This window comes from Oxyura jamaicensis, chromosome 2 (assembly GCF_011077185.1).
Source record: "Oxyura jamaicensis isolate SHBP4307 breed ruddy duck chromosome 2, BPBGC_Ojam_1.0, whole genome shotgun sequence".
NCBI lineage: Eukaryota > Metazoa > Chordata > Aves > Anseriformes > Anatidae > Oxyura > Oxyura jamaicensis.
The window spans coordinates 1427613-1452941 of NC_048894.1; the positions used below are offsets into that span (position 1 = coordinate 1427613).

A 25329-nucleotide genomic window follows, 5' to 3' on the forward strand; every position below is an offset into this window, starting at 1 on the left:
CAGGTGATGGAAATTTACCAAGAAAAAAAAAAAAAAAGAAATATGAAAACAAAGCAAAACAACTACAAAAACAAACAAACAAACAAACAAAAAATCAACAACAAAAAACACCATGAGGGGCTGACTTTTGGACAGCTTGAAGTGAATAGTGACATTATGACTGGGTATGATGAGAGGATCTAGGCTGGCTCAGCCAGAGTCCTTCCTTTGAGGAAGCACTTGCCGCAATAGGAAATCTGGTCACTGTTCCTAATTTCCCAGTACCAGACACTTCTCAGTCATGCTTCAGAATGGACAGAGACCCTTTGCTAATGCTCAGCTGGTGTGAAGTGGCCTCAGCACATAGCTCTGTTGGTCAGCTGTACCTCTTTGCCACTGCTGAAGACATGAGGACATTCAGAAAATAACCTTTTGGCACACCTTCAAAAACCACCAGCAAAGGAAACTCTGCACAGGGACAAAATATCCCTGGTCTCTCTCTCCTGTAGGATGTATGAATCAGGCCTTTCCTTGTGCTCTTCCCTTCGGAGGCAACCCCAATAACATTTCCTCATCTGAGCATCTCTAGGCAAACTCTGTGGCTCTGGCTGAAGGTTTATACTTGTTGGCACCAGCTAAGGCAGTGGCCAGGTGTACATGGGTGTGTGTGTGGCTCATTTGAATGGCCCCACCATTCAGAATGGGAAAGATGCTCAGAAGGTGACCTTCTAGGAGCAATCCCTGTGCTTTTGTCCAGCAAATTTTGCCCTTGGTTCTCATGAAGGTAGGTTTGCCTGGCTGTATCCAGCATCTCATGCCTCTGGGTGATGCAGGCAGATCTGAAGGAGTCTTTCTCCTCGTGAGGGCATGGGGTAGTGAGAAACAAGAAATTCAGAGGGGAGAATGAGCAACAATTTAAAGATTAAAAAAAAAATGATTGAAGCTTGTTTTCATGAGCATCCACAAACAGGGAGGGCTCAGTTAGCTACCCTCTGAGCAGATTTCAGCCACGCACACACCAGCACACACGCTTCATGAAGATCTTCTGAAGATCACAAGCAAATTCCCCTCCCTGCCTCAGCCCGCCTGGGAGCAGTCAGGGTGGGCCCCTCTCCACTGCTGTATCTGGGAGAACGACATTTTCGCACATTCTGATAACCACATTTTCCATCCTAAAATTGCACTGGTTTCTGGCTTGCTACTGGGACTCAGGTCAGGGAGAGGAGAATATGGTTTTCCGCTTGCATCTAGCAACATGAGCTGTTAACCCTGCCCACCCCAGAGGACCATTTTGGCAGGGAGTGACAATGCCCAAGGGAAGAACATGCCCCAGGCAGCTGGTCGTGCCGACCTGTCCATGCTGAGCTCTTGGCTGCAAGAACGGGCAGCTACAACCCCCCGAGTAGGTCCCGTGTGTTATACCAGACAGAATTTAGGAGGAAAGAGCAAACTGAACTGAAGACGCTGTTGCATAAGGATGCTTGTACCCTTGCAAGAAGATGGCACTGTACGTTCCCTGCAAGACTCTTGCTCTACTGGGTGAAATTCCCACCCTCTCAGGCTGCCCAAGCTCTCCAAGAGGTGAAAGGACCACGTGCTGCGGTGCAACCCTCCCTCGCCAACTCTCAGTATCTCTGTTCAGCAGGTAGCAAGGCCCTCAGGACAGCCCTGCCCCCATTATCACCAGGGAGACTCAGATCACTGAATATATGTGTGTGATCAACCACTGGCCACGTTGGTGGCTCACTTTTTTTTTTCCCATATAACTTAACTTCTCGTTCCACCGAACAGAGAAACTGTATGGAAATCCTTGGCATCTGATGCGTGGCCTGATATTCTTTTGCCCACTAAATGCTCTCCAGGAACCTTTCTCATCCTTTTGCTTCTTCTCCTCCTCTCTTTACATCACTGTCTCTCTTTCTTCTTCAACAAGTACTGTGGGTCTGTCTCCATCATAAAGCCCAGAGCCGTTCAGGTACTCCTCGTCTTTGTTGTACTGCTCTGGTCCAGAAGAAGGCATGGAGTTTTCAGAAATTGAGCCATTTTTTACATAACCTGGTAAATTCCGGTGTCCATTGAGGGTCCCTGGTATAAGTCTTGTATTGAGATGGAGGGCAAGTGCCCCTCTCGTGGCTACATTTGTGATGCTGGTGTGGGAAACCATTGGTCCATAACTGTAGGTTGTGCTCCCACTTCGTGCTTTCCTTTTGAAGTCAAGTGCTAATGTCCACCTGCTCCATGACTTCTTTATTTCTGCTTGGACCTGAGAGAAGAGGGGAAAAAAAGCATGAGTGGAAGGAGAGGGGGACAGAGAGTGATCAGCAAGATGTATTATCCACAGGGGTGGAGAAATCTTTGGAGGGTAAAATTGGAAGGAGCATCGTGTGTTTATGCTGCAGGACATAAGGAACATATCTGTAGTTGCATTTCCCCTTAAAATCTATAAACTTAGGCCAAACAAAACTTATGTTGGGCCACGAAAGTAATTCTGTTCTTTCTGGTGTGCATTCACTGCCCACCATTTTTAGCATGCAGCCACAGAAGGAATTAAAGGGAACAAAGACAGCTCAAAAGCAATCTGAAAATTAAAGCATGTCACTTGAAACAGAATAAAAGGGTCAACAAAGCTTGGCCTAACAAAAGAGCTTGCTGATTAGACAGCTATTCTATCCATCCCCTTTTATTTCTGCCACCGATCAGATATTAGGCAGCACTAAACAGCACTTGTGCTGGGAAAAGGAAAAAAAAAAAAAAAAGCACATTTTTTCCCCCCATTAGCTACTTCCAGTAGCTCGTTTATTGATGACAGATTGATCTGTATGTCTTACATGACCAAAATGAGTGTACAAACTTTCTATGTGCATGGACAGATCTTTCAGTGAGTGCAAAACAGGGTTGCATCTCTAGACTAAGAGGTGATACTCTGATGTGCATCCACCTTTCCACCTGTGTTTGGAACTAGCTTAACAAAGGTGGGACATAATTAAGAAGCTGATGACTCTTACCTCTCCATTGCAAAAACAGTATATGATGGCAACAAAAAATCCCTGGAAGGAAGAAGAAAAAAACACATTAATATTAATCTGGCTGCAGCTGAGTATCTAATACCCCAATGGGGTTGCCCAGCATCCCTGTGTTTCTCTGAAATCAGTGATGTTTATAACTTGCTTTACATATTATGGATAGGAAACATTGCTCTTTTTAGTAGTGCATGAGGGACAGATGAACATAGCCATTTTTTACAGACTATTGACAAAGTAAATGGACTATATAAACCCTCTGGATCGTGCTCTACCTATCACATCTATTCCCCTGCCCTGATCTTTTGCAAAGATCCTGAGACAGTGATGAGTGCCTGGGAAGGTGGTGGGGTCTCACTCACTAGAGATATTTATAAACATATTGGATAAACATTTCCAGTGCTTTACATGTAGCCGATCCTGCTGCAGGACAGGAGGTGGCCCAGAAGGGACTCTTTCAGCCCTGGTTTCAAGTGGGGCAGCCTGTACGTTGGGCAGAACCGGCTGAGTGGGAGTAGCAAAAGCACTAAAATGTGAGAAAACTGTCCACATCTTTTTTGTTGGTCAATAGTTCAGCCAGATCTTGGTGAGGTCAGCTGCTGTTTGTTCAAACCTGAGCCCAGCAGGAATCGTGGAAGTGCATGGATGCAAGCTTTGTCCCCACCTGCCTTACAATTTCATCTGGCAGACCCACTGTCCACCTCCATCATCCACACTAGTTGACCATGATGATAGGTAGTTGCATGTGAGCCAAAAGTTAATCTCCGAGGGAAGAGTGGGCAGTGGCTACAAAACACTGCTCTGCTTGTAGCGAGTTGCATATTCTTGCTGTTGTGCCTTATACAGGAGCAGTCCTATAACTGAACCTGCTTTTTACCCAAACCTTGAACTGAGGAATCCATTCACAGTGCTAAGAGACTGCCTGGGATAAGCTAATTGGAAGAAAATTTGAAACAACATGTCTCTGTGGATCTCCACCAGCTTATGTCTATCCTGGATCTACACAGATTTTGTGGGGCAAGGTATCTTTCAACAGGATTTTTTTTTTCTTTCTGACACACTGATCCTTTTTACACTGTCTTCTGCAAATATAAAACATACTTGTTGCTAAAATACTGTCAAACCACCCTGCGAATGAAATCTGGCATGCTGTAAACACAACCCTGCTTCCAAAGAGAACACCTTGCACTCTTATTTCCCTCCTCCCTCTGTTTAAATTCTCACAGTTTGTCCCCATAGTCTAACAATTACAATACCTGGAAAGAGTTGAACAGCATTTCATAGTGCATTTGAACTTGCCAAAGAATCCCTGACACATCTGTGTATGGCATAGCCATGAAAACAATATAGTGAACGCCAAAGAGAGGCATAAGGACGAGGGTAGATTTCAGCAGCTTCCTGTAGGAACAAGGAAAGAGAAGACACGAAGTCAGTGGATGGAGTGAAACTCCCAGCCAGGCCGGTCCACCTCATACCTAAGGTGTCTGTCATGCATGATTTTGTTATGGCTCAACATGCCCCCTTCACTGGTCCTGGATAGCTTACATTTACACAGGCTCTGTGTCCACGCGCAGTTTCAAGCCATTTATTCTCTTATGGCATGTGACAGAACCCAATCCATCCCACATCATGTTGTGATGTGCTAATCTAACCCTCTTCCTATGCACGTCCCCACGAGATGCTGCTGTAGGAGCTGAAGACACCAAGACTCCAATACTTCTTTCTCAGCCTCATACCTTCCACTATTTTCGGTTGGGAACATGGGAATAAGGTGGGAGAGTGACTGGAAAGAAATGTGCACTGCTGCTTCCAGGTCCCAGCCTCTAAATTCCCTTGCCCCTAAAAGGTGATTCTGCTTCTGAATTTAATGACTGGACATGGTCCTAGACAGCCTACTCCAGCTGGCCCTGCTGGAGCGGGGGGACTGGACCAGGTGATCTCCATGGAGTCCTGTTCACTCCAACCTTTCTGTAATTCTTAGTGAGGCAAGATCTACCCAGGGTTAGTGCCTTCTGTGTAAAGGTGGAGAGGATCAGAATTATGCCAAATATCAAGGGGAAGTGGATGTCATGGTATGGGGTAAGCAGGGGGTCACCACTCCTAGGAGGCTTTTTGGACCGCAGCATCCCCTGGAAAGCCCTGTTTGAAGGAGAAGCTCCATCTCAGCACAAGACCTATGGCAGGGGGTAGGAGGGAGGTAAAATGAAGCCCTGAGTACTTGGCTGGGTTTGCTCCTGAGGGATCCAGCTTTGCCTGGAAGTGATGCTAATTGAAGGATTAAACCCGCTGCCAAGAGTTACAGCAAGTCACCAAGTGCAGGCAATTATTGAGAAGGATGGACATCGCTACCAGAAAGACCTGGTACCACCTCTGTCCAGCAACTGGAAACCACTGAGGGAATTTAAAACATTAAAGGGAGCAGGCCCCATCCAAACCATAATTAATAGCAAGCTTCAGCCAGGGATAAATAAATAAATAGATAAATCAGAGCCCTGACAGGGCAGCAAAGGAAAACGGAGAGGTGTTTTCCAGCCAAATATCATTCCTGATTCAAACGAAACATCTTGTGTTTGGAGAGTGTGATGGTAGCAATGAGCTCATGGTTTGCAGCCCAAATTGCTCCGTTCATCCCCCTCTGCATGTGTCCTGCTGGTGAGTCCAGCCGAAGGGATTCGGAGAAGCCTCGGGAGCCCTCGAGCAGCCGAGGTGTCTCAGCAATCTGCTTTTTCTGTCCAGCTTTGACCATGCTACAAACATCCTAAATTATCAAGAGAGAAGAGCTGGCAGAACAAAGGAAAACAAAACAAACAAGGAAAGGCCAGATTTCCAGAAAAGTTTCAGGAATCCTTTTTTTCTTTTTTTTTTTTTTTTTCATTTCAGCAAACCCACTGGAGCACCCGCTGAAGGGCAGATTTAACAAATAGACGAAGTTTTACAAAGCACAGGAGGGAAATAAACAGAAATAAATAAAATGGTACAAGTTTTAGGGGTTTCAACAGCACAAGCAACGCTTTTATTTTTGCCCTGTTGGTTCAAGGCCAGCACAATCACTTCCTAACTGGCTGGAGGAACTGAGCTCCTCTCTTTACTATGAGGCAGGTCCCTGGGGTTGGATTGGAGAGGTTTAGGGGAGGTTTAAACGGCTGCTGATTCATTCTGCATTATCAGGCTCAGATGATGGTGTTCTTCTCACCTTTTTTTTTTTTTTTTTAAGGGTCTACAGTGTAGGTACCTTCAGCTGAACCACTCACCCTGGGCTCCCTCTGTAGTCAAAGAGGGAAACAGGGGCTTTGACTCGTCCCCAAAGCTGACTCACCTGTACTGTTGTCTTGAGTCACATCTCCCTGCATTTGTCTCCCGTAGCTTGGTTGCTAGGACTCTGATAATATTGATAAAAAGAATAAAATTTACCTGGAAGAGGGAAAGACAGCAACAATGAACAACTGTTAGAGGAGATGCAGCCAGTGCTCACTTTGCCCAGTCTGTGCTTGCCCCAGGTGAGTCAAGGGGCCTTTTGTCCGAGCTGGAAGTGCTCCTCCTGCGGCAGGGATGAGCTCCCCTGGGAAAAACCCAGTGAGTGGTGGGATTACACCAGACACGTTTAACCAGAATGGTTGAGAGAGAAGGGGGTGGCATCCTCTGGGAACGGGTAGGCATCCCGAATTAAAACACCGACACCCGAGCTAGCCAGCCAGGGCTGCCTTGTGCATCAGTCCCTTATCAAAAAATGCTGTGAGGTAGGGAGAGACTGAAAGACAGCGAGGAGGTGGTGAGTAGACAACTGACAAGTGGATATAATCTCAGTATTCAAGGCAGCAGTTACTAGGCATTTCAAGGTTTGGACCGCAGTCAGCTCTTGGTGTTTTTCACATCATCTTTATTACTTGGCTTACAGCTCTGTACGGGTCATTTTTATGGCCTCATAAACCTCTTAAGCTGAGTTTGGGGTCCAGGGAGCGGAGTGAAATTCAGTTATATTGTCCCTTGCAGCCAACCTGATGCTAAGGTCCCCTCAGGCTAAGGGAAGCATTATTAAGATGCTTTTCCATATTTCCATGTGCAAAATGGAAAGAAGAACAAGCAACCTGCATCACAAAGAAGACACAGAGTAGACACAGCTAGATACGACAGATCAAGAACACAGAAGGGTAAAATAACTAAAACTTTTGTTGTACATCTACAGCAAGCTTTCTCTAGAGGAGCGTTTGGTGTGGACCAGATAAGGACAGTAGGCACAATAGGCAGAAAAAAATATCTTTTTGCTGTACAGGGGGCCATATCTGTGAACCCAGTTGCTGAACTAAGCTCGCCCAGTCCTACAGGAACATGCCCACGGTGAGCAATGCTGCATAAGGTAATGACACCTCACGGTTACACTGATACTTATCAGAGCTGAGAAATGGGGAGATGTCTGGGGGATTCCTGGGTTTTTGAATGTCCTTGGAGTTTGGTTTCATTGGGGCCGGGGTTATACCCGTAGCTGCCCCAGACAAACCTATTCTCGAGGACATGGGGAGGCCACAAGCAGAAGGCTGCACACTGCTGGGCTAATGCTGATGTCCATGGGTTTGCAGCAGTCATTTGCTGCAAACAAATTACCACGCCACACACAGGCTCGTAGCTTTACACCAGAAGGGACCATTATGAACCTCTAGCTCGATCTCCTGCAAAACAGTCCATAAGACCTCCTTGTATTCATTTTGGTTTGAGCTACAGCAGATCTGGGTTTCAGTGTTTCCATGACGGAGATCCTACCACAACCATTGGTAAGTCGTTCCAATGGTTAATTATCCTCACTGTTAAAACAAGTAGTTCCCTGAGCAGCTGAATGAACACGGCCTGGTTTGCTATGGCTTTGTCTTCTGTGGTTGGATTCTTTCTCCTTTAATGAGGTGCAAGTTCGTTTCGAACAGCTCTCCTCTGTGTTAAAAAGGGGTAAGGTCACACTATTCCCTTTCCAGCGAAGGGGCATTAGTAGAATTTCTCTCCAGTATCTATTTGACTGTTTTCATGAGGTCTGTGGGATTTTAACATCTATGCAACTCCATTCCCTTAGTTACATTTGGTTGGAATTTACTGACTGGCACAAGAGCTGTAAGGGAGGGATGGATAGACCGACAGGCAGAGAAGCACACAGCCTGGGGCATATAACTCATTTTCATTGGAAAGCAATGTTAGAAAAAGGGAAAAAAAAAAAAAAAAAAAAAGCAGACTTTGTTTCTCATATGAGTTTTTCTAGCTTCAAAGGCTCGACTGTGGTATCTTGTTCTATGACTACATTGAAGATATCCAACCTTATCATAGTCGGGGGGAAACTCCTGCGACTTTTCCTGAAACATGTGCTAAGGTTTAAAAGAAATCCAGACAACTGAATAAAATCAGCTAGTAACATAGTGGAGGGATTTTAAGCCCCTCAGCCTTCAAATTCTCTGCAAGTACATCCAGAAAATGCATAACTTAGTCCAGTAACATATGACCAGCCAGTGTGGGAATTGAAAAGGCAGCCAAGTGAACAATGTGAACCCACAGAAATTAAACAGAAACAACCCACAGAATATTTTTGCATGATAAATAGCTGCATTTGCAAATAGCCAAGGTACAAGCACAGCAGAGCCTCATGGAGAAACATTATTTTTACAAGGACAAGCCTCAATTGAGCTCTTTCTCCTCTGTTAATTGGGCTTTAAATTAAATGCAATGGGTTGCTGGCATTCATCTCATTGAACTATCTGAACTTTCTTCTCCATCCTACTATTTTGTTTCCAATGACCACGCAGTGGGCTTGGTGATTCGTTTCTTCCAAGGTGCAGAACTGATTACTAGAGCCAGGTGGAGAATTTCCACCAAAAAGAAATTCTGAAGAAGAAAAAAAAAACATTAAATCCAAAGCAGCTCACCTAATCACACATATGATCACATTCACCTCAGAAACTTTCCTGCTGTTTATATGCAGATGGGCTGACTTTCTTCTCACCCACACCGATCTTCTTCCACAGCCTCCTGATTTGTGAGTCAGTGCAAAGTACACAGAGCTTAATGCAAAACCCTCTCAAGACTATAAAGAGATTCTTACTGACTACACTCAGCTACTGGATGTATGTTAGGGGGAGCTAGGATATGTGGGTGTGGAAAAGCTCTTTTATTTGCACTTACCTATCAGAAGATGGAGTAATGGAGAACCATAGAGAAAGACAGAAGGAGGAATGAAGGTAACGTATGAAAACTGTCAAAGCAACTTCTTAAGCTAATTAGGACTCCGTTCAAGCAAACACGTAACGACCCACAAAATGCTCCTTATGCACATAATAGCAGTGCTTCTCACTGCAGATGCCTGGTGAGAATGTGTTAAGACCCCTGGGGGTTTTCACTGTCTCATGGGTTGGCAATATTATCTTGAATGTTTGTTTCGTTAATGATTTTCGGGTCTTGTGCCATCTTTCTTTCCCAAGCAAAGCTGAACGTAAACCCCTCTGCTGTATGCAGCTATCGAACTTATAGACAGGTCAAAAATGAGGCCCTTAAACTGGAGATGCTGAGACTCCATGCTTAAGGCAGGAGCTGTGCTATGAAGGTAACTAGAGCAGGATAGCCTGGCCCCACTCTCTGCACTGTGTCTGCACCATCAAATGCAGTCCCTGCCTCCCACCCCTGCAATCAGCCAGTACTCACCACGATAGCTGCCAGGATGGGCACCTGAATAATCCACTTTAAATTGCCAGCACTCAAGTCCCAACACCTGAGAAGAGATTGATATCCCATTAGGAAATCATTGGTTACGAGGAGCAACAGACACACTGTCTCCTTGGGTAAATCCACCCTCAAAAACTGGGGTTCCTCCAAAGCCTGCTGGGTTGGAAAGACCTAGATCTAACCTTGCCTTCAATCCCCATGGCTCCAAAGGAGCCCTTTTTCCTGCTGCTACACCATTCAAAACCCAAACCCCTGTTAAATGCATTTAAAGTTATGCTCTCCAGATGGTGGAACAGCTCTTTCCACAGCCATCAAGACCTGTCCCTTCTGGGCAGGAACCCACCCTTTTCCACTTCTTCTTCACCTCTTTAAGAGAAAAACCTACACGAAAAGTAATCTGGTTTTCATGAAGACAAGAGAGGCCGTTCTGGGTTTTGCACTGGCTGAAATAGCTTAATGCTACCCCTTGGAATAAGCCTGCACGACTTTGCCTGGGGATCAGTTCTGTCTGAGTATGTGGTAGGATGGATAATTCTGTTTTTCTACATTCAGATCCTGTGCTTCCTTCATCCCTGCAGTCACAGGGAGACCCAGACATGCCCCCATAAAAGTCTTTATCTTCTTTTCATCTCCAGCCCTTATCTGAGTGAGGACTTGAAAGGGCAAACTGTTGGTGGCATGGATGTTCATCTATGGTCCTCCATCTGCTGACGAGGGGCTGGACACTATTTCCTCCCAGGCATTTCCAGCGGCCATGGAATAAGGTCACTCAGTGTTAATTACTCTGTTTGAATTCTCTCCAACCACAGAGAGAGGACTGCCACAGGCCTTTCTTTATCTGAGCCAGACAGCCCCCACATGGCAGCTGCAGTTTTCATTTCGTGGGCCAAACTGCCCAGGCAGCTCTTCAAGGGAAGCGAGACAGGGGCAGAGAAACCACCAGTGCTGACTGAAAGGCTGTACGAGGAGGAGCCTGAGCCAATGTAGATGCGTCATCCTCCAGTAGCTGTGCTACCAGGTCCTTCTGGGCCTGGAGCTTGGCTTTCTCCCCTTTACAAAGCAGTCTCTTCCTAGGCAAAGTCATTGGAAAAGTTGCCTGGGACCCCCAAATTTTTGATGGCACACTGTGTGTAGGTGAAACCTGCTGTGTGGTCAACGTTGGGCTGTCTGGGGGCAAACACGGTTGTGTCGGGCTTGAAGATTAGCTGCTGTGGATGCTTCCTTCAGCTTGTTGCAAGAATAGGAGGCCTCAGGGCGTTTGTATACGACCAAAGAAACAGCTGATTCAGCATCCTATTTCTACAGTAGCCAGAAACTTTTACTTAAGGAGAAACAGGCGAGAAGTTAGTAACATTTTTCCAGAATATTCTTCCAACAATCTGCACTTCAGGATGGCTTCCTGAGCCAGAACTTTACTATTTAATACGTCTGGAAGAATTTATCTCTCATGAGTTTGTACAAATGCTTCTTAATCCTAAGGACATGCTGGCACCCACACCTCGTTCAGCGAGGAGTTTCTGCTTCACCCCTCCTCCGTGTGGAGGCACCTCCTGTGGCTGTGCTGAACCTGCTGCCTCCCAGCTTCATGCAGGGCTTTCCAGCTCTGCTACTGGAAGAAGCAGGGAATGACTGATCTCTACCCATGCTCTGCAGGGCATTCCTTCATGATTCAAGCCATTCCTGCCCTTGCCTGGCTGTGAAACAGCTCCTTCAGCCCCAGGGATAACAGCAGTAGATGTTCACATTATTAATTTCTGTAAAGTGAAAGCAAAGCCAGTTGCACCCATTTTAACCTTCACCCCCAACAGAAAAAAAAAAAAAAAGAAAAAAAAGAGAAAAAAAAGGAAAAAAAAATAAAATAAATGCTAATTTCATTGTAGGAATTGATTCTGGCTTTCTCTGGTTCTTTTTATCCTTTGATTCACCCACAAAGTCACCTATGCCAGAAGCCCCACAAAAGCATCACAGACGAAAGGGAGAAAAGGAAACCCAACAGGACTTACTCTGTGTCAGCTAGAGTGGCTCTCACGCTGGCCCACGCTGTAACAAATACAGCAGGGAGACCTACAAAGAAACACAGATCAAAGGGGTGAGCAGGGGAATTAGAGGACTCTGATAGCATAAGCCCAATTGGTGAAGGATAGGAGCAAGTAGAAGAAGGAGCTTTTAAATATTCAAGCATAATTTGGACCATTAAGGCCTGATTTTGGTCTTTTTATCTCTTCTGTAGTCCAAGCACTGTAATGGTAAACCAAGGACTGGAAGGGAGCATTTTATGGAGGCCAAATGACGTGGTCTGGACATGTCCACACTACTAAAGCCTCCTGGCTTTCAAAATGGAGCAGCTTGCCTTGCTTAAGCTATATTCTGAGCTGTGCCTGGAGATGCCCCCTTGGTCTGGGCCCAAGGGTCATGGACTTAGGACAAACGGTCATGTTCCTGTGCCTGAGTTCTGCCACTGCTCTACAGGGATGTAGCCTGTAGGGTCTGAACCTGGGTGACCGCCGCTTGCTCTACATAAATGATTCAACTTGAAGCGGAGATGGGGCTTGTATAGTGCATATTTCCCAAGATATTTATTCCTTTCCATCTAGAATTCGGCTCAGACTGCATCACCCTGAAAATGGCCTAGAATATGCCAGAAAGTTGCACCGAATCCAGAACAAAGCTGTATAAGTGTGAGCTGTGCCATCACGCCAGTTGGCCTCTAGGCTGGAAAAACAAATCTTGACCCATTTAATTTAAGGGAATTGATTTGGCATGTAGAGCAAACTCACCTATGGGCCTTAACCAAGCTACTGCAACAACTGCACTGCCCTATCACCTATGTATACCACTGATATTTTTTAAGGGGCACCAAGGCTGTGCCTGACTGATATTTTGGCCAGAGCAGCAAGAAGTAGCAATGAGCTGAAGGAAGAGACTTTGGAGGGGAAAATTAATGGCTTTTTTTAAAAATTATTTTTTATTTTATTTTTATTTTATTATTATTATTATTATTATTATTTTTTTTGCAATGAAAGGTCTAGGGCTCTTTCATAGGTCCTAACTCTCTACAAATTTTCTTTACTCCATTTTGATTTTTTCTGGCCTTGATGGGTAAAAAACTCTGTGAAGTGTGAGAAACTTGCTGCATGAAGAAGACAAATGCTGGAATTCAGGGTAATACTTGCAAAATGCTCTAGCCCAAGGTTCACTCCCAAAGGAACCATCCTCATTTCAGCACAGTTACACTGGGCATCATCTTTTCCCTGTAAAAAGTAAAAGAATCACCAATATCCAAATGCAATCTTCTATTTATTTTTTTAGGGTCCAGTTCTGCTTTATTTGTACAACTGAGTCCCCTACTGGCTTCCCTTAAAAGGCAGGATCAAATCCACAGTAGCTTCCACAAATTGCAGAAGAATAACCCCTTTCAGGTGAAAAAAAAAATTAAAAAATAAATAAAGGCGACATTTATCACCGATGACTGTAAATATGCTGTTCACAGTCTAAGCTCATTGGGGCTCGGCGTGCATAAGCACACGCTTAACTTTCAGCATGCACTTAAGTCTCATTAGAGTGCTTAAAGGCTTTCCTGACCACGGACGCTTTCCTGAGCTGGGGTGTGGGGCAGGGACGCCTGTCTCGTACACACATGGACAACGGGGCCGTTATCTTGCTTGGAACCTTTAAATGCCACGGTAATATAAGAAAGCATAAATAATTAAACACAGAGCCTCACTCAGGACCAGCACTGCCTACAAAGATACATTTATAAGGAACGCACCCTGCTTCACAATCCCCTGCAATGGCTGGCACTGGATAGAAAATACTTAACCTATTGCACCGGGAGCCCGTGAGCGTGCTGAAGCTGAGGGCTTGGGGAAGGCGATGATTTATTGCAACAAGCACCATCTATATCCTTCTCACTGTTAATCACCCATCTATGAAAAATATGTGCGTGCTGTGAACGACTGGCTGAGCTACCCGAGGCTCAGACGCTGTAACTGCTGATAGCAGCAGTCATATTCCCCTTTACACCCTCTGCCTTCAGGGGCTCGGGTGCCTGCTGCCTGCCCATAGGCAGTGGATGTTCACCCGTTATGGTGAAGCTCTAATTCTGAAAGATGGATTATTTCAGAGATTTGGATGTGTTTGACACATACTTGTTCCTCCCTAGCCTGCCCTGTATTTCAGAAAGCTCGTTCCCATTCCTATTAATGTTGTGTTAAAGGTTCCTAGCAACAATAACACATACAGGAGAAAATAATTATATCTATGCATGTATTTATTCTGCAACTGCCACCTCACTCTGTGCAGGCAAGCTTAGGAAAAAGGATCCTCGACATTTTCTGCAAAACACACAAAATGAATTCCTGGCACCAGTTTTATTGCTACATTTGTCTTTCTGTCTCTCTAACATGCTTCTTATTTTCAGTGTGAACAGTCATAAATATTCTTAAATTTACGGAACATGGAATGGATCCTCTCCCTCCCTTTCCTCTGCCCCATTTTCAGATTATCTCTCCATCAATGCAACATGCAGAGCTTGGGCCTCCAGGTGATTTCTGGAGTTCAACTTTTTCCTCCCCCCTCTGGTAAGCCAGTCTGTTGAATGCAGGGTCAGGAGGCTTAGCCTTCCCTCCAGCACCTCTTTTACTTTCAGAGGGTGATGACTGACTTTTCGGTGTCTCCATGTGAAAGCGATGCCCTGAGATGGACAATCCTACAGCTGAACACTCACAGCACCCACTGATGGGAGAGCCATTAACCAGAAAACCCCAATGTTAGACACGCAAAGATGCACAGAAAGAAGCAGATGCCCGATGCAGCTCCTCGAGGAGTAAAGCCTCTCGTGATTAAATGCATCTGGCCAACCTGCCAGAAGAAGGAAAGCAAGCCTCAAAAAAATCCTGTGATTTTTCCTGGTGGTTGTGTGTGCAGAGGGCTGTGGGCGCATGCTCGTCCTCCCCCAAACGCCGTGCGCACGACCAGCGAGATGCAGGACGAACCCCGCCGGGCGGCGATGCCGTGAGCGACTTCTACAGAATCCACATTGTATGCGCTGTGCATTTCCAGTCGTTACACACAGTGTGTACAATGCAGGTGCTATAAAGTCAGGCGTGGAACGGGCTGCCCAGGGAAGTGGTGGAGTCGCCATCCCCGGAGGTGTTTAAAAGCCGTGTGGATGTGGTGCCTGGGGACGTGGCTTGGTGGTGGGCTTGGGAATGGTTGGACTTGATGATCTTAAGGGTCTTCAACCGAAATGATTCTATGTCATCACCCCATCAGCCAGAAAAAGTGCAGACCTCAAGCTGCACAAATTCTGGTGGCCATCCCAGCCCCTGCTCTGCTCTGCCGCCTTCCTTGCACAAGTGTCCTGGCACGTGGAAAAGCGCCTTTCGTGCATGTGTCAAAGCTGTGAGTAAGGGAGGCAGTTGCAAAGCGCCTGCTAGGAGAAGAAAGCTCATGAATAAAGACCTTATGTAGGTCTGGAGAAATCTGGTCTCTGTTCCCTGCTATTCGAACACCTCTCTGAATTTACAGGGAGTGTTTTTTCAGCCCCTCTCTGTCACAGTTTCCTCATATCAAATGGGACCAATAACACATATACCTCTTGCCCTGTCAGGCAGGAATGCTTTCAGGCAAGGATGATTTCTGCATAGATAACCGTGCAGGGCTTCCCATCATGGGTTTTTGGACCTGAGCACCTTTGACAACAACACGTGGATCTGTTTGTCTCGTTCAGGTCTCCCTGCAATGCTCATTTGCACCGTAGCTGAAAGCCAGTGCAGTCCAGCCGGGGGAATTAACGCAGTGTGAAGGAAAAATGCCAGTGGAATCAGCTTGGGTTTTCTGGCTATTGGTCATGCTTCTTAGACTTCCTTCATAAAACAGCTGCAAGGAACTTGAAGTCTGCTGGGGAAATTTATTGTTGCCCATAATACCATTATTTATTTATTTTTGCTGGGTGCTGGCAAGGAACAAGTTCCTGTCTGTCATCGGTGCCTCCTCTGCAACTGCAAGGAGGGCGCTGAGGACTTGCACGGAGCCCTGCTCCTTTGTGCCAGCGAGGATGTGGACTGAAAAAACTCAGCCGAAATCTTTGGGTCTGACATCAGAATAACTGTATGTACTGGTTTCCGCTGGAAATAAGCTGCTGCAGGGTGACTTTTGCTTCCCCCACGTTGGAAATTTCCAGGCAGGATAAATCCTCCCTTGTTTATTGTTGCACAAGCAAAAAAAAAATAAAAATAAAAACTAAATCCCAGCTTTTGGGGCAAATGTCTTTTCTATACCTATGTGGAATGTCGTAATTATTTATCACTGATTCCCTGTCATTCATCGCATGTGGTATGGGCAGGATCCAGTGCCCACTGCAGGGAACTGGAGTTTTTCCACTGACTCCAGTGGGTCTTGGATTGGGTTGCCCTTTCCAGTGCCCAAAAGCTATCAAAGCAATACGTCTGTGCGGGTGTGTGTGTGTACATTATCATGCTAATCAAAACAAAGCAAAAACAAATGCAACTGGAGGGATCCTATGTTCTCATTCCAGAGGAATTTAAATTAAGCAGCCTCAGACTTTTGGAAGCACACAGATGATTGGTGTTGTGACAGGTGTGACTTCAGCTTTGTGGTTGCTCTGATAAAATGATTATACTCTGGCAGTGGTTGGAAGAATTAATGAGAGGAACCCATGCCTGTTAGACTGTTTTCCTTTGGCTGCATTACGAGCAGCATCAAGTTGGTTTTTCTTGTTAAACATATGGCATTATTTTTCAGCTGCTTCTCTCTCTTCCAGAATTTGCTCTGGGGAATTGCTTCCTGAAGCCTGCTCCGTACAGCGCAGTGCCATTTTCTGAGGAGCACATTTTATGTAGCTTGAAAGTTTGGAAGAGGGTGTTTTTTTTATTATTATTATTTATTTATTTTGTTTGGTTGGTTTGATTTGTTTGCTTGTTTGTTTTAAAGAGCTGATATCTAAAGTCTTTCCTCTCTCACTGCAGCCGAGGTAGCAAGCTCTCTGTCTCCAGAATATCTCTCTTTATTTATTTTCCCCCCAAACCTACTGGCTGGTGGGGACTTGACTCTACCTGAGAGATGGATGCCCACTTTGGGACTGACATTACACTCCTGTCCTTGTCACAGGGCAGCACCAGCAGTTTCTGGCCTGTGCACCAGCTGAACACGAGGTTAGAAAGGAGCTTTTGCCCCCCTGCTCCCCTGTAAGCACAGGGTGGATGGAAAAAAGCCGGAGAGAGTCCTGCAGGCTGGACCGCCCCGGACTGATGAATCAATCCCTTGTGTATTCTTACAAGGTAAAAAACTCCAATTCTCCATAAACTCAGATTTACATTATCATCTGGCTTGCTTGGAGATCCAGTGTTAGGGACACTGGCTACGTACAGAGGCAAAGCACGATACTAGCCTGCCATCCATTTCCTGGAGCCTTGCCTAATATTTCTTCATGTAACATATCTAGCATTTCTTTCTATGTCCAAAGGCTTTTCCCAGACTGTGGATACCTGTGCCCCGGTTGTCCAAACCTTTGGTTATACCGCGGTTCACTCAGCACCCAAAAACTTGGTTTTTCTTCTGGAAGAGGATATGTCCTGGAAGGGGGGTGGTGTGGTGCAGTCATTAATCTTGCCCTAAAACGCAGTCAGGATGTGTCCACGTGCATTTTGGACCTGGAAGCTGGGAAGAGCTCCTGGGCCATACGGTTTAGAGGTAACCATCGATGCCTCTGAGCAGGATTTTCCTGCTGTAAGCACCTTTGTAGACCTACACCCCATTATTCATAGTTATGTCCTCGAGGATCATCTAATATGTTTCCTGTTCTCCCTTCCAGTCCGCATGCTTCAGACAACCGTGGGCAGTGTTTTTATTGTCCTCAGCCTACCAGCACCTCATAACTGCTTGCAAGCCAAAGCTGATGCCAGAAGTGAACAAAAAGCACATTCTCGTCTGAAATGCCTGTGCCCACAACGCCTCCCACTAATGAGCACCCCCTCTGCACCCACATCCCCCCCTTTCTCCCTACTCCATGAAAAGATGCCTGGGTTAAAAGAAAAAAAAAAAAAAGGAAGAAATGGCTTTCCCACAAATTGCAGGCTTCTCCTGCTGTTCCAGCACTCGTGAAACCTCAGGAGCTTTTTACAGCGACTGAGATCAGAGGTAGGAAATCGGAGCTGAGGTCTGCCATTGGGAGCAGATGCTCACAGCTTCATGCAACTTTCCACCCCCTCCAGCTTGGTGCTGGGTACTCAGCGGGAGGCACTTGGCAGAGCTGGGGATAACTCAGGGGGGCATTAACATCAGCTGGACTGATCCTTCCAGAGGTCCGGGAAGTGAACACCACAATTTAGAAATGATAAAAGCTTCTCCACACAGATCCCCTGCCCTTGCAAAAGCCACCGTGTGTCTGATGCTCACTCTGCCTACGTCACCTCCCCTGGATTTATAGTTTTTGCTTCAAAGACCACGTGCAATAATCTTCTGATGGGTCAGCCGTAAGGAGCAGCCATGACTTACCCCAGCCAAATAATGTGAATCCCCAAAGATACTTCTTCTCTGAGAAAAATGCCATGAAGATGAGGCTGTGGAGATAGAGCCCTTCCACCAGGATCCAGTAGTAATTGGTTGCCAGGAAGTAGAGGAAGAAGGTAACCGCTACTTTACAACCCACCTGCAATGACCACAGAAAGACGGGGTTATGCTAAAACACGGTGTGAAATTCCTGTTCTGAGTAAACCCATGATATTTGCCAAGATGGCTCGGGAAACAAGATGGAGAAAGGGAAAAAAGAGATCAGAAAGCTCTGTTGCAAGGCTTTTACAGGGAGGGGAATCAGAGATGAACAACTGGGAAGGAAGCTCCTCAGCCAGACTTCATGTCTCCAACAGCAGGTGAGCAGGGAGGTGCAGGAGAACTGGGTACAGGTGGGGAGGTGGTGACCTGAGACTCTCCCCCAACCCAGCGATGAGGGGCTCACCCACTTTTTAGAGTTTCTGGGTTTCCCCTTTTCCCCCTGACTCTTGGCTGTGTTACAGAAAGGACGGCGGCCAAGTCTCCTTGGCCCCCATCACCTTGCATTGTGGCACCCCCAGAGCCCATGGAGAGACACGGGCACTGTGCAGAGGGGTGGCCCCATCCTGCCATGGGTGCCCGAGGCAGTGTCCTCCAGGCTGCCCATCGCTCCTCACCAAGTGGGAAGATGCTGGATGACTTCTTGCAAAGTGGGGCAGAACTATCCTTGTTCCTTTTTCACCCTGCTTAGGTTGCAAAGTGAGGATGCTGCATGCGGTTAATTGGTACGAAGGGACACACAGCACCTCCTCTTCTGAATGTGGGATGGATCCTACCAGTGCAGATGTTAGGATTTTAGGTAGTCCGGCTTCACAGGACACCTATGGCTACCAAACTCATCCTACAGCAGCAGCATGTCTCCATGCTGCCCCTTACTTAGACAGGAATATAGAGGAGGAATACAAAGTTAGAGAGAATGTAAAGCTAGCACTGAGGCCCTTAAAGCAGCTAACAGAAAATGTCAGTTATATACACCTTGTAAATAAAAAGAGGATTTTTTATTCTCCCCAGCTCTTATGATAATCATTTGCCAATCATAATGGATACGGACACATTATATATAAATATATATGTATATATACAAAACGTGGAGTCATACACATCCATTATCTTTTACAGACAAAATGAGATGGAATAGAATGAAGACCAATTAAAAGAAATCCCCATCCAGGTTTAGCAATAACTTGTATATTCACAAAATTTAGCAATAACTTGTATATTCACAAAAAAATCACAATCTACCCACACAGAGAGAGTGGCAGGCAATAACTGGAAACAAAAGAAATAATTAATTGTTGTCTTCATCACTCGCTTGCCTTTCAGCTCAGCAGAATGGGAAATGATGTTTAATTGCTAATATTCAAATAATGTAGTACATTATCCTAATTATTCCTAATAATGAGTCCACACCAAGGAAAACCAGAAAACAATGCTGTGAAACATTTTTTCTTTCAAATAGGGAGTGCACTGAAGCGCGCTGAGCGCTCCAGCCAGAGACTTGCCAAATTAATTAAATGGATCTCTTAAATGGGAAGAAAACATGATTGCAAATTTCCATCTGGGGAGACCTGGACACACAGAAGGGCACTTTGCATATGCTGATTTTATGCTCAGGCATGAGCCTTCTTGTTCACAACCTGAAACAACATCTGGGGACGCGCCGGAGCAGAACCTAACTGGCCAAGTGAGCGCAAAGGGCTCTGCACAGTAAAAGCTGACCTTGGGCATTTCCAGAACAGGTCCCAAGCTGGAGTCAATGGGCACAGCTCCCTGAAGGGGTCTGTGGCATGACAGCTGCCTTTGGACAGCAACTTAGGGATGCCTGCTGCGGGACAACTGCTGTGGTTGCTGCCACTGTGGGAAAACCAGACAATAGGGGCGTTTGTGGCCAGTAGCACGGGCTGTGAAAGGCACTTGGGAAGCCAAATGAACACACAGGAAAAAAGCTTGTGCTGTGGGCTGCGGAGCCACATTGCTAGAGCTGCCCTACTGGCATGCTTGAATTAGCTCAGATTTCTTTTTTGGTGTGTGCATCCTTGATGTTAGATGGTAAAAGCCTTGATGTTAGATGGTAAAAGCCTTCCCCCTGTCTCTGCAGCACCCAGCAGTGTGTGGATGACAAGCTTCCACGTGTAGGCTCAGCCCTGGGAAATCTGAGATGAGGCCAGCGATGAGGAGAGCAGACAGCTTCAGCAGGTGGGGAGAACTTCAAAACCTTGAGGGCAGGTCGTCCCCACAAGCACATGGACCGTGCAGATGTCTCCATCTGAGCCTTCTGTGCAGTGATGAGACAGAAGTACTTCTTGAGCCAAGTTCACCTGACCTCATTCCAGTTTTCACTTTGGGATGTGGTGAATGGTTCTCTTGACCACTGGCTGTGCTGACCAGGTCAGTGTTGGCTGCAGGGACCCCGAGGTGACTAGACTGAATGCAGACATCAGCTTTTATGCAGGTGCAAGAACACCTATCTGCTCTTGTGATAGTATGTAGTCCTTCCACTTTCCTTCATAAAAAGTCTTTTATCAGAAATGGGAGTGATAAATGATATCAGGAGCAACCTGCTGTGGTTTGACGCAAAGTTACAGTGAGGAGAGATGCCTACTGCTGACCTTCCTCACAAGCTACCTCTGCTCCAGCCCTGGAATCAGGGCCAGGAGTCTCCCAAGACTCATTGAAGCAAGGTTGTGCTCTGTTCTGGCTGCCAGTCTGATGGCACTGATGTTACAGCACAGCAGTGCCTCTGTGGATTCCACATAGAGGAGCTCTAGGTCAAAAATCAGTCAATTACCCATTGCAATAAAAATGAGTGATGGTTTAGCATGCCACCGAAAAAGATGAGGTGTTGAATAGAAGGGACAGAGGCATGAGGCTTAGAGGGGCTGGCTGCTCTGGCAATACTCACAAACTGTGACTTGTCTGCTGGAGGTGCTTCAGTAATGGATTTCAGGTCTTCCTCAGAGATCCTCTCCATCTCCTCCAAAGCTGACCCAGAGTACAAGACCGCGTCCTTCACAAAGATGCTCACGGCTCTCAGCATGAAGGAGACAAACAGGTGCATGTGGATGTAGTTTCTAGTGCAGTGCAAACGCCTGGCGTGGAGGAAAGAGAGAAGGGTTGGGGCAGCTTAGTCTAGCTGTAGGACATATTCGGGGTCCCCTCTGCTTCTGAAGATCCCCAGCTCCTCTCCTCAGCACTGTGCCACCTCTAGCAGTGCTAGTGCCACTGCTGCCCTGCACTCCCAGTTCACCCACGAGGCTGGTAAATGGGTTGAAGCCTACTCCAGGGGTTTGCCTGCTGCTGGCTTTGCATGAGGACAACACAGAGACTCTACTAATTCAAGCTCCTCTGTTTCTGACTGAGAGCTTTTGGCAAGAAATAAAGATGCATTTTGCTTGTGTTGGGCCCAGGTAGTGAGCACGCATGCAGCGAGCAGTGGGTACAGTTAGTCTGCACGTAGAGGATGGTGTGTGTGTGTGGCATGTGATGCGAGTCCGTGCTCAGGGTGTGCAAACTAGGAGTGCAGCATGTGTGCAGGGGGTGCGCAGCCCTGTCTGCAGCCTGCGCACAGTGTTCAGTGCACGTGCAATGAGCGTGCATCAGGCATGCGCTCATTTTCACCATGTACAGACATCAAGCAGGATACGTGCAAAGCACTCACTGATACTAAAGCATATATCTGTGTGTCTCCCTCTCGCTGGTAAATCCATCCCTCCAAGTAACCCACCCCCCTCGTAGAGTTAAATCCTGCATTCCAAGACTTCACACTTATCTGCACTTCATGGGCTACAAATGAAACGAGCTACAAAGCCTACAGAGCTTGTGGCCACTAAAAGCCTTGCGGTGTTTCTTGAAGCATAAACTGCTTATTTTTGTGCCCACTCCAAATTCCATCCTGGGGTTCACACCTGGATTGTGCTGGGCTGTTTTCTCTGTTTGCCATCACAGACACTATCCATATCCATTGCTTGGACATGTCAAGCAGTTTTTTGGGGGGGCCCCAACCCAGCAATGGCTCATTGCAGCTGCAGGTGAATGACCCCACAAATGCTGATTGTAAAGCGCTTTAAGGTCCTTTGGGGGGAAAAGCTGGATGGTAAGAGGTGAATTAGACCTACTTCTATGAGGCATGTTTTAGAAAAAGCAATCCTGCCTTCGGGGAGAAGGATCAGCTAACTGACATGTTTGGGGTCCCATTCCTCCCTCTGGTACCTGGTTAGCCATGAATAAACAAATGAATGGATTTACACCTTCTTAAATCCCCAGCTCTAATACAGAAATAAAAATACAAGTGCACAAATAAGAACTACATATATATTTTTATCTCCTTTTGGGGAGCTCGTTGCAGTAATAGCATGTGTTTCCTGTACTATTATAGTACAAATTAAGCCAAATGGAACTGTTGAGGTATAAATGAAGATGGGCTTTGCTCCCTGCACTTGGATTGCAGCCAGCGCATCTCTGGATTACGTGTCATCTGGAATAAAGCCTGGCTTGGTCTCTGCTGCTGCTTTGATCCCTGGGACAAAGATGCTCCATTGCAGTCAGCTGTCCAGCCTGGGCCGCGAGGTGCTCTGGCTGAATGATGGAAGAGAGCCTCCTGAAACTAGGAGCACTCATGCTTATGTGGACATTTGGTATTTTAACAACCTTGCCAGTATCCTGCAGGAAATGGAAGAAGGGGGAAGGTCTGAGAGGACAGGAATGTGGTGGCTTTTGTAGGACATGGCCGTGTTTTGGGACTGCATCATGCCATGTGCCTCCAGGAGGGCTATGCACTGGGATGCTCCACTATCCACACAAATCCTGCCACCCTCCTTTAGCTCACTGCTAAGGGATTTGGGTGCTGACAGAGCCGAAGGCCACACATTTTATTCGCAGTGGTATGTGTCCAGGGCTTAGCCTATGCTCGTGCGGTGGGAGCTGCAGGGTCCCTCTGCAGACACCACGTGGCTGTGTGCTGCGTGGGGAATTTCCCTTCACAGCTGCTGTCTGGGCCCTGCTGTCTGCTCTGAGAAGTTACTGCCAGCACCCAAAGGGAGGCAAGGCTTCTAGCACTGGGCTCTGGGGGCCAGGACCCTGCTCTACCTGCCTTTGGTGGTCCAAAGGACAAACCTCCAGCTGCGAATGAGACATTCCCTCCCTTCTTCCCTCCCTTCCCCCTGAGCAGCAAGGAGGAGCAAAATCCAGGTCTGTGGGCTGGATAGTGCAAGTTCAAAATGGTATTTAGGGATCTACGTCCCTTGGATGGTGAAGAGGGTGGGCAGAAAGTGAGAGTTAGATGGGCAAGTGGTCACTTCTAGCTCCTTAGGGCTCTCCACATGACTTGTGTATGGCCAGGGTTCCCTTCAACAAGCCCCTCCTATATGAATATTTCAGATTAGAGTGGAATTCCCCATGTGAAATCTCAGCCGTCTAAAAATTAGCCATCTACATCTATGCTCATCATCTGAAGGAGAATTTTAGGGACAGAAAACCCTAGATGGTCTTCCAAGTGAGACACGCCTCTTTGTCTGTCTTCCCGTTTGCTCTAAAGCTGGTTGAGAAAACTCCACTGTAGACAAGGGGAAGAAGTTCAGACATCCCTCCCCTCATCCCCCAAGAAGTTTGACCTAAGTGGCACTACCACAGCCCGAAGCACAGATGCAACCCTTCGTGGCTTGCTGAAGAAGCACACGCCACCCCGGTTTTATCCTTTGGGAAAGCCCGAGGCTTTTCCAGTCCAGCGACAACTCGCTTAGGTAAAAACAGAGCCGCCTACCTGAAGTATCCCAGGATAAGGACAGCAACTGTGAGGGATCCCAGAGAGATGGAGTATCCAACAGTATAAATCAAATAGAGGCGATCAAAGACCTCCTGCAGTACAAATGATGGAAAAAATAGCGTCACATTAGAACGCGTCCTCCTGCATTGTAACACATCCACGGTAGCAGTACAGAGATTCAGGCTATTGTACCTGCTGGGGGTGTCCAGCCCTGGGCCTGGGAAGCCTTGGGCAATCACACCCGTTGTCGTCTTGGACATTAGGGCAGCTTGGAAAGGGGTATTCCTCTTTCCTAATTACCCGGGGGGAGCTGTGACTTTTGCAAGGGAATAGTGATGAAGATGGGCTGCTCCCACACCTGGGAGTTTTACAGCATTTTCATCCCAAAGGAACCCAAAGCGCTTTACAAACTCAGCCAAATCCAGAGATCACTTGGCAAGTTTTGCTTGAACAAATCGAACCTGGGACTTTTGCTGGAACAGCAAAATTTAGCCATAGGTCTATGCCATACCATTGCAGATTGACTGATGTCCAGGCTGTGGAGTGTCAACCCACCACAGAAAACATGGGGAGGGCATATTTTGGATGTGAGAAGAACTCACTTTTTTTTTTTTTTTTTTTTTTAACTTAAAAAAAATCAAAAACCTATGATGATGGTTATCCAATCCAGACACAACTTTATCCAGACACAACTTTATCCAATAAAGACACAACTTTAGTTTGCCAAAGTCCCATTGGAAAAGGTTCTGTCACAGGAGAACTCATACAAATTAATCCTGCAGTAATTCTTAGCTCTCTTGGCCCTCTATATTTTAGAGCTGGGTCTAGAAACCCCGATCTCTCCATGAAATATTGAGATGCTTTCCTTCCTTTTGGGGTATGAAATTTAACTTGGGGATTACTGAGCTGATTGCTGCCTGGAAAGGGTTAAAAAGGTCTCCCACCATCCTAGCTTGTATACCTTTCATCTTCTGAACTTAGAAATAAACTCTGAAGAAACCAACCAATTCAGCATCTTTCTCCTAGCTCCCTCCTCATCCAGTCCCCCTCCTGCCCCCCCAACCCCCCCCCCCCCATCTTTTCCTCACCCCACCCGCTGGGCTGCAATAAAATTCATAACACTGGGCTCTGAATGACAGCTCTGATTTTGATTTGAGGCTAGAAATGCTGTCCTGGAATGCAAAACCTCAGCCCCATTACATCAGAATCCCCAGATATGTGAATGTTTCTTTGCGGTTTCCATTGGTAGAGTGGTGTGCTTGCCAGTATTAATCTACTGTGTATGTGTGTGCATGTATTTATATATAT

At 46.5% G+C, this 25329-nt stretch overlaps 1 protein-coding gene across 2 annotated transcripts in view; it reads right to left on the minus strand.

The window, feature by feature from the left end:
* Positions 1-259: 259 nt before the first annotated feature.
* PTH1R (parathyroid hormone 1 receptor) overlaps positions 260-25329 on the minus strand; it is a 113798-nt gene continuing 88728 nt past the window's right edge. For both annotated transcript variants that reach the window (XM_035316856.1, XM_035316857.1), the window contains exons 5-13: positions 24019-24113; positions 21163-21349; positions 18207-18360; positions 11693-11753; positions 9669-9735; positions 6316-6410; positions 4256-4397; positions 2985-3026; positions 260-2242 (exon numbers count right to left, since the gene is read on the minus strand). In XM_035316856.1, the coding sequence (XP_035172747.1) occupies positions 1880-2242; positions 2985-3026; positions 4256-4397; positions 6316-6410; positions 9669-9735; positions 11693-11753; positions 18207-18360; positions 21163-21349; positions 24019-24113 (1206 nt within the window). In that variant the 3' untranslated portion in view covers positions 260-1879. The remainder of the gene's footprint in view (positions 2243-2984; positions 3027-4255; positions 4398-6315; positions 6411-9668; positions 9736-11692; positions 11754-18206; positions 18361-21162; positions 21350-24018; positions 24114-25329) is intronic.